Source organism: Photinus pyralis, unplaced genomic scaffold (assembly GCF_008802855.1).
Source record: "Photinus pyralis isolate 1611_PpyrPB1 unplaced genomic scaffold, Ppyr1.3 Ppyr1.4_LG7, whole genome shotgun sequence".
Taxonomy (NCBI): Eukaryota; Metazoa; Arthropoda; class Insecta; order Coleoptera; family Lampyridae; genus Photinus; species Photinus pyralis.
The window spans coordinates 3,329,100-3,338,839 of NW_022170738.1; the positions used below are offsets into that span (position 1 = coordinate 3,329,100).

General features: G+C 38.1%; 1 protein-coding gene across 1 annotated transcript; it reads right to left on the reverse strand.

Moving 5' to 3' along the window:
- Positions 1–6,746: 6,746 nt before the first annotated feature.
- LOC116177181 (serine/threonine-protein phosphatase alpha-2 isoform-like) lies at positions 6,747–9,033 on the reverse strand. Its single transcript, XM_031496076.1, has 2 exons — positions 7,045–9,033; positions 6,747–6,983 (listed from the first exon to the last, which is right to left on the reverse strand). The coding sequence occupies exon 1, from the start codon at positions 8,804–8,806 to the stop codon at positions 7,865–7,867; it is 942 nt and encodes a 313-aa protein (XP_031351936.1). The 5' UTR covers positions 8,807–9,033; the 3' UTR covers positions 6,747–6,983; positions 7,045–7,864.
- Positions 9,034–9,740: the final 707 nt, after the last annotated feature.

A 9,740-nucleotide genomic window follows, 5' to 3' on the forward strand; every position in this document is an offset into this window, starting at 1 on the left:
TTTCAAAATTTGGTTTTGCGCATGCGCAGTGCCAACTTTTTTAGTTATGGACGCATTTAGATGAAATTTTATACATAGGCACTTGGAATAAAGGAAAAGCTAATACCAGTTTCAAAATTTAGGTTTGCGCATGTGCAGTTCCAACTTTCTTATTTAGAAAAGCATTGAAATGAAACTCTTCTTATAAACTGAAATTGAAGTAGCACGTCAAAAATGGATTGCACATGTGCAACGCTATCTTTCATATTTGTGGCCGGATTTTTACAATTTTAACAAAAGTTGCATCTTACAAATAGGAAATGAATCACAAGTGGAAATGCGCTTCATGTAAATCGTTTACGATTACTTTTTAACTTGTTTCAGTATGTGGGGACCACAAGAAGTAGACGTCTTTCGATAATTAATTTAAAAAAATTAACACCATAAACAAATGCGTACTCAGTCGTACATGTGATTGAAATCGAATCGTTTTATAATCTAATTGAAACTAGTAGTAAATTTCATACTCCACTAGAGCTACTGAAATATCACTTTCACGTTATCTTAAATCTAATTAACTGTCCATATGATATTTTCATTTCATTCGTAGACTCGTAAATTGTTTAATTTGAAACGAATTTATTAGTAATTGCATTAATCTAGTTTGAAATTAATATTGTAGAGGTCGTCAACCCCGTATGGGATCGGGTGTAAATACAGCGACCGACTTGGCATCTTTAATGCTGCATTTATTTAGAGAATGTATCTCAACATTGCAATGGTCGACCAACTATCTCTTTTAAACGGGTGCATTATGCGTCTTTTAAATTAATTTCATTTATTTCTCATCTCTTCAAACTTGCAATTGCTTTTGATGAAAGTGAAGCGAATTGCAAATTGAGTTTCAAATTCCGTAAGATGTCTTCAACCGGAAAATATTTTTGATTCGAGACGAACAACTAAACGGTTTTCTCTGGGCGAGCTCATGATCGTAAAATGTAAAGATGCACAATTTAAGGAGCGCAGAGAAACAGCGGTAAAGTTCACGAATTTTATTTACGTGCAGCTCATAATGAACAAAAGTTTTTGCATGCTCGCCAAGAAGGAAATATATAATAAAATAACGCAACAACAATGAACGACCACAATTTGTGGATGCGATATGATAATACATTTTCGAAAAATTAATGACGACCACGTGGCAGGATCGGGACGACAGTTTCCCTTATTTCGCTCCCACCAAGATGATTCGGCACGGGACGGTATTATACCTATTATCCATCCATACATATAAAAATTTTGAAACCGGCGTTTGATTTTCCTTTATTCCAAGCGCCTATGTATCAAATACTTACTAAATAAAAAAGTTTGCAATTCGGTTTATACATGGTCGAGATGCGAAAAGGGCATCTGTGAATTTTGAATCCATTCGATTCAACTTTTGGCATTGCGTACCTATGCCCATATTGAATTTCATGCAATTCAGTTCATAACTAACGGGGATGTCAAAGCGATCGGACATTTCTAAACAAAGATCATTCGCACGGACAGATACATGGACAGACAGACAGACAAAGGAACAGACGGACAGACCAACAGACAGACAGCAATACAAAATTATAAACGATCTCTAGGGCGGTTAATAAACGGCAAAAGTGTAAAATTATGGAACAAGTAACAAACGGGTTTTTCGTTTTTTTACAATAACTTTTTTAGCAATAAACGCAGAAAAAATTCCTTCCTTGGCCTCGAACCAAAGCGAACTAGCGAAAAAAGTAGAACAATAGTTCTTAAGATAAAGGACTAATAGCGTCTCTTATGTTATCAAAAATCTCTAAACCTTCCCCATATAGTTAGTTGGATCCATCGTTCCTCGAAATGGGGGTTGAAATATATCCAACTATATGGGGAAGGTTTAGAGATTTTTGATAACATAATATATTTCAACCCCCATTTCGAGGAACGATGGATCCAACTCAAAAAAAATAAATAAAAAATAATAGCGTCTCAACGAACGAGCGAACAGACGGAGAAAGTGGCCACCATAGCGCATTTTTTTTTATTTTTGAGGAAATGGGCTAAAAAGAAATATATATGGTATTATCGCCGGTCATTGGATATCCCGCACCTCACAGATGTCGCGATACGACTGCAGTATCAGCCAGCTTAAAGGCCCTACACACGGTACGATCGATCTGTCCAATCCGTCGTTTCAGATCGATCGAAAAGTACGTTCTGTGTTTTACCGAAAATGAAAACCAATGTGTACGCACTCCCATACCGGGCCAGTGTCTAGGTCAAAAGTTTCAGAGTAAAATTTTTCTTTACACACGAATTTGGAGTTTAAAAGCTTTAAAACGCATCAACGGAAAATGTACACATGCACATTTGATAACCGCGTGTCTTTGATTCAAAGATGTTTTAAATCCTTTTTCTGAAGCCACATGTAGTTTGATCAGAACATATCAACATCGATATTCATGCATCAAGATCGTTGGGAAATATACCAAGAGCATTACTTCGATACCCAAGACCAAAATGTGATGCATTTTTGGCGACCACGTGGATTTTTATCAAAACATATCAAAGTTGTTATTCTTGTACCGCGATCGTTGCAAAAAAGACTGAGGGCCGGTATTTCCATCTTCGGATAACGTACTAGATTCGTACCTGCAAAATAACTTATACCGCCCGATATCTTCCGTTTATCTATCTGCGGGTATTTCCATCAGCGTCCGGTATAAATATATCCCGTAGATAGCTACCTAACCATAGCCAATGTTGCCGATTTTAGAAGTCTGTAATAGAAAAAGATAGCGAACGGCAGGGCCATATATTAGAGCAAGATAGCTTACTACCTGACAATTTGAACGAATGCTTTTGTTTTGGAAAGAAATTCAGTGACTTGTAATCATTGAACTATATACTCTGTAACTGGAACGGCATCGAGCGCCAAAATCGCGTGCCGCAATGATTTTAGGCAACCAGCATAACGTAGGCATTCTCATCCTTGTCTGGCACGTTGTTTTGTATTGCATATGCAGGACCGATCACACGTATTTGGTTAAAAATACAGATAAGTAAATAAACTGGAAGGTTGAGGCTTTAGAAAGATAAAGATAAATGCTTGCCGATGCTTTTATAAGAGCCAATATCTATTTGTTAATGGAATATCTTAAAATATATATACTTGAAATCACGAATCTTGTCCCTGCGTCATTGATTTGTGAATCAATTTCAGACATACGCTAAAACACTGTAATATCTGTCAAGTATGCGAAATCGATAAAAAACTTGTCTGAAATTGATTCACAAATCAATGACGCAGGGACAAAGATTCGTGATTTCAAGTATACTTAATAATGTGGTAAACTGCGCCATTCATTTCTCACTCACACACTCACATACTTGATTCTTGTACTTACAAAAGTATAATGTCAACTAATGTCATTCACGGTGGCTCGACACATTCCATTTGCTTATTAACGTAAAATAAAGTTATAAACATTGGTTGTGTTCGTTTGCAACGTAGGTACCCTTTACATAATATATTAGCAAGGAGATACCTAATATATTACAATTGGCGTCGAGGTAAAACTAAATCTAAAAAAGCACTTTTTTTCAGAATAAAATGAGTTTAAAGAATCATGGTTACTTTAAGAGCAAAAATTCAATTTACTCGTAGTGGTCACCGCATTGCCATTAGATGGAAACGAATTGAGACGAATGCCTTATACTGGTCTTATGGAACGTTTGTTTCTGGCGCATCTAACCACGGTAATTGGACCAGACGGTTAATTGCGCTACTTATACATATAATGTAAGGGTTTTTCGGTGGGCACGCGGGTAGCTGCAGTCGTGCCCCAGGGTTTTTAATAAAACTTATTTACACACCAGTTTCCTTTTATTTTTGGACACCGTGTATCTACACCACAGAATACAGAATTATTATTTAGTTGGTATCCCTGGTGTTGTCGATACGGTAGTATTCTGCTATGCCGTTGCCTCGGGTTGCGGCAAAAGGGCAATGGCGGCGATCTCAGGCACGATCTCAGGTATCGAGATGTCGGAGCTGATCGCCTCGGCTCAGCGGTACTCTAATTTGGCCGGTAGCTGTAAGTTTATCGATTAGCGGGTTTTTATCCGGGAGTTGGTAAGCTATCGATGAATCGGGGTGCGAATGATTGGTGCCGCCGGGTTCTATTTCAGGTGAATGACACCAGCACTTCCGAATACTCGACCCGTCAGTGCGGTATGGTACTTATGCTAGAGGTGGTACACAGGATGTGACACGGCCACTACCCCCGTACACCACGCTCGAGGTTGAAGCAGAATCAACGGTCGCAAACTGGAGGAATGCAGGTCGAAGGCCCCACAGTTCCCAGTTCCCGTACTTTGACTCGCCTCGTATCTAAGGGACTGGTGATAGTATGGTAACGAAAAGCAAGATGTGACACGGCCACTACCTCCGCTTAACGTTTCCAACCAGAGTGGGACTGGGTCAAGCATAGAGTGACCCGGTGACCCAGTTAGTTTACTGACCCAGTGACCCGGTGACCCAGTGAGTGACCCAGTTGACCCAGGTGACCCAGCTTGACCCGGTGACCCAGTTGACCCGGTGACCCAGTTTGACCCGGTGACCCAGCTTGACCCGGTGACCCAGCTTGACCCAGTGACCCATCTTGACCCGGTGACCCAGCTTGACCCAGTGACCCATCTTGACCCAGCTTTACTCAGTGACCCGTCGTGACCCGGTGACCCAGTAATTAAATTATTGTTAGGTATCATCCAAAACAATTTCAAGTAACCTTTAATTTTTAAAAAAACTTCCTCAATAATATTCGGCAACAAGCACGTAGCCCAATTTCATTCAAGAGAACTAATACCTAAAAAAATCAAATGCATTTGTTTATAGTTTGTAGTCAAGTAATCAATGAAAGTATTTAGACAAAAGATTTATTTGGATTAAGCTAACGAGTAGAAAAAAATTAAATGTGAATGAACACCTGTAAGCAAACTTGTAAGCTCTGAAGCAAATAAATAACATTATTCTAATACATTTCGGGACATGGAAAGTTTTTTACGGCAGTATTAAAGCAAACATCACAGAAATGGCAGTTGTCAAGCAATCGAGTATTATTTTCAACAAACCAGCATTTCATTTATTTCATAATCTGTACACTTGAACCGAGGGCACTGACTTAACTGCGTTATTCGATCAAACTAGGTGACTGGGTCGAATTGGGTCCCCGGGTGAAATTGGGTCTGGGTCAAACTGGGTCACTGGGTCAAACTGGGTCACTGGGTCAAACTGGGTCACTGGGTCTAACTGAAAAGAGTATGACGTGACCCAGCGACCCAGTTTAATTTAGTGACCCAGGTGACCCAGTTGACCCAGTGACCCAGTCCAACTCTGTTCACAACCTTACGACTAAATCAAGCAAGCGGGAGCTGGCTACATGCGGGTCACAGGCCCCACAGGTATCGAACTCGGGTGTTTGAGGGTTCGTCTTTCAAGGACTGGACGATTTCTAATGAATGGCGAGGTTAAGGGTGCAGGGACAGGTGGGTTAAGGATATAAGCGGAACGGAAACGGTATCGAATGCAAACGGGAAATCGGATGAATGATTATCAGTTTCAGGTCTGGATTCAGGTTATTGGTCATCAAATGACAGGATAGAAGTGTCTTCTAAACTCAAGGGATCCTCCTTTTATACAGCCATGATTAGGACTACGACTAGGAAGTGGAAATGACACTTGATTATGTTATCATTAATGTCATTAATGATTAGTTAGCGACATCTATTGATGTCAATGTAGTGCATTTGTAAAGGAGCGTTTACACGCTCCCATAAATAAAGGCACGGGTACATTGTTACCTTACAATAACCCAGTTTTGTTCCAAGATGAAACGTACGCCGAGTTATATGGGGTCAGAATTACACCTTCTACAAAAAGTCTCCCATATTTTCCGGAACTCACCTTTATAACTTGGCCCCAGAAAAACTCAAGACCTGCAAATCCTTCGGAATATTTCGTAGGGAAATAAAAAAGTTTTTCATATGTAATTGCTTCTACACCATTAAAGCATATGTGGATGGATATGGATGTAGAAAATGCAAACCGTGATATTTTCTACTGTAACTTTTGTGATATACCTGTGTGATATGTGTATGCTTTTATATTTTATCTTTACACTTTGACGCCTCCTAATGTACGTTCATTGTAGGCCGAAGGAATCGGTAATAAATAAAAAAATCAATCCTTAAAGGTATTTTTCGCCCCATTAGTGAGCAGTATCAATAATAATGTTGAGTGAAAAATTAAATAATAAAGAACTTCATATTCAAATTAGTAAGTCAAAACGGCTTTATAGGTTTTGGCGGCGTTAACGCTTTTCTTCATATGATGCTCTCTAGCGAGTGGCATGCCCTATTGAATTAGTATTAAAGAGTGCGAAAGAAGAATTATCATTCATAAGGACAGTATAAATGAGTGTGAGTGTACATTACACATTAGTAAAGAAATCTGAGCGGTGCAAATGCCGTCATGCGCAAAAATATTAAATGCGCGCGTAGAGGTTGAAAAATGTGATCAAAACGTACCCATGAAATTGAATATTTGAATTTTTATTATAAAAATGATTGCACGTATATGCAACATAATTCATGACCATTCTTGCAAATCTCTTAATAAATTATTTTAGACAAAAATAAGCAAAATGTAAGACGTAGTATAAACCATCTCATAAGCCCACATGAGTGGAACAAGGTAAGGGATACCTACCTCTACCCATCTCTCTCTCACAAAAATTCGCCACGGCCCCTGGCAACGTCTGATTACGGGTGATGCCGTTCCAGTTACAGAGTATATAGTTCAATGCTTGTAATATACTTGTCAAACGTAAATTACAGAATAAGCTTTACTTATGAGTACTCTGAACATGAACCAAAATCGTGATGTAAATGCACCGCGTAGAAAGAAAAGGCTAATTTCAGCACATCTGAAAATCGTGTGCTTGTGTCAAGAAAATCTTGATCCATTTGGAATCTAAAATAGGTTACCTATATCCTTCAAGAAAACATAGTATGTATTTGCGTACTTCTACTTCCATACTTCAATTTCTTTCTTCCTATTTAGTATAGGTACGGTTGGTAATTTCGCAAATTTTTAAAACGTCACCAGTTTACTGGAAATTTGACGCAATATCCTGGGGTTATGTTGATAACTGTAGAAAATCTACCCAATAACTTTATCTAGAACTTATCCTGCCCATAATATTTAAACGAGGTTCGAAATACCCGAAGCGACGCTAACTGTCGGTTTACCTGGAAGATATCTTATACTTGACTTTATCCCGAGATGGAAATACCGGCACTGAGAGTATTATCTCAATGCCCAAGACATAAATTTAATGCATTTTTGGCGACCACATGAATTTTGCAACCTTAACATAAAAGGTCATTAAAAAAGTGATGGTAATATTGAGGATCCTTTGATATTCCGTTGTATCGGTTTATTAATTCGGGAAACCGGAAATTTCCTACAACAAAAAAATTACAAATGGGTACATGAATAGACGCAGAATTTTACAATTTACAAAAAAATTAGGTACAACTTAAAATAATTAGGGGAGAGAATATTTCAATATACAGAGAATTACCATCGAAATACCTATGGTGCGTAAACCAATTCTACACCTTGTATAGTAGTGGCTGTAGGAATATTTAAAAAAAAAAAGCGCATCTCCAAACTGTTTGATTATACGAAACAAGGCATTCCCATAATAGTCGTCGCACTCTGTATATTGTTCTGATGTCTACTATGTTCAATAAGTAAATAAACTTACAAAGCAGTACACATCGCAACCACCAGTAGTTTGTTTTATTTTCTCTTACACTTTAATATTTTGAAGGTGCACATGAAATTTTCATTAACAAAGACAATGGCGCCATCATTGCTCATGCCACAATAATTGGAAACACTGAAGATGGTGATTAACGTGTCATTTGCAAAAAGTTTAAAACCATCTTTGCATACCTCGTGTGCTCTAACAATCAATTTTAAGTTCTGTTTCCGAACAAATTCGTAGACGACGTCTTCGCCGAAAAGCACACCTAGTCCCCGAGGATTTGGACGCCAACCGCTTTTTTTACTGGGATCGGACCATAATAAATCGCATAGCAGGCCCTTTCTTGGTACAATGGTGGGTCGGCATATCTTCTCGATTTGTTCCATCTTTTTTAAGTGCGGACTTAAACCTCCGTGACAGCAGAAAATTTTTTTACCCACTATTGCCGCAACTGGTAAAAAATTGAAGCACTTGTTAAAGCTTCTCCATAGCCGAGCACTGTATCTGTCTACGCATTCCTCGTAAAATCCGTAACGATAGTTAATAGACTTGCATTCGTGGTTTCCCCTTAAGAGAAAGAACTGGTTGGGATACCTGAGTTTGTAAGCCAACAACAAGCAAATAGTTTCCAATGACTTTTTACCGCGATCCACGTAGTCTCCCAAAAATAAATACGTGATCGTTGGGGGGAATCCTCCACGCTCGAAAATGCGTAACAGCTCCTGAAAGTGACCGTGAATATCGCCACAAATCGCAACGGGAGTTTCGATTTTTAACAGCATCGGTTGTGACATAAGCGTATTAATGCAATTCTCGCATAGACTCTGCATTTCACGTTCCAGTAAATTAAAATCGGAATTTGCCTGCGTTCCGCACGAACGCAAATGCGCTATGATGGAATCGATGTCTCTATTCTTCATTTCCTCAACTTTTTTATAGATTACATGGTAGATTATACGAGAAATTTTGTTCATTAATTCCTTCAATTAGTGACGTTTCAAATTTAGCTTTGACAGTATAACCAACAAAATAAATAGCGGCAAATGTAATAAATACCATGATTAAAAATGGTGGCACTTACACTTCATCCAAGGTGAAGGATTTTTACCCATCAGAGATGCTGGATTACCCTTTGATTTGGTAAAATGCGTTGTGTCAAATAAATTCTTTGAGAGATTTCCATCGAAACCCTAGACAAAAGTTTTCCCACTACTTTAACGAAGTCGATTGCTTCATACTTGTCACCCTCCTTTCAGGTTCATGCACATTTTCTTATTAATGGCTTTGTTTGTCATATACTGGCATCTAGTATAGACAGCTGCAGTTCAACCTTTTGCGTGTGTTTAGCTCTTCTGTAACCTAGGGCTTTTACCTTCACTCAACACTCCACTCAACCCTTAAGTCAACTTTCCCTCAAAATAGTGATGAGTTTCTACTTTACCGGCGGACTCCCCACCATTTCAGTGAAACCAAACATGTGATTCTACCTATGACGATTACCTATACTCTGTTTTTTAACTAGGAAGACGGATTTAAAAACCTGATTTACACTGAAAATGTCACTAGAATCTAGTAACAAAAATAATAGACTCATTTTATACAGACATGTATTGTGTGTTGCGTGATGTGTTTTTCTTTCACATTTGGATAGATTTCATTATTTATGCTTTTGGGTTATTATTTGATAGGAACTACTTTATATTATGCATACATCACACTTTTAAAAGCGAATTATAATAAATAGGTAATACATTGATAATAGGTAATAATGCTGCATACATTTTTTGACCTTTGAAACATTGTTTTGAATTGTAGTTTTAAATGTTTTATCAGTTGTAATACTACACAATCCACATTACAATTTACAACAAATGTTAAGTTATTGAACAAATTCAGAGCAATGGAATT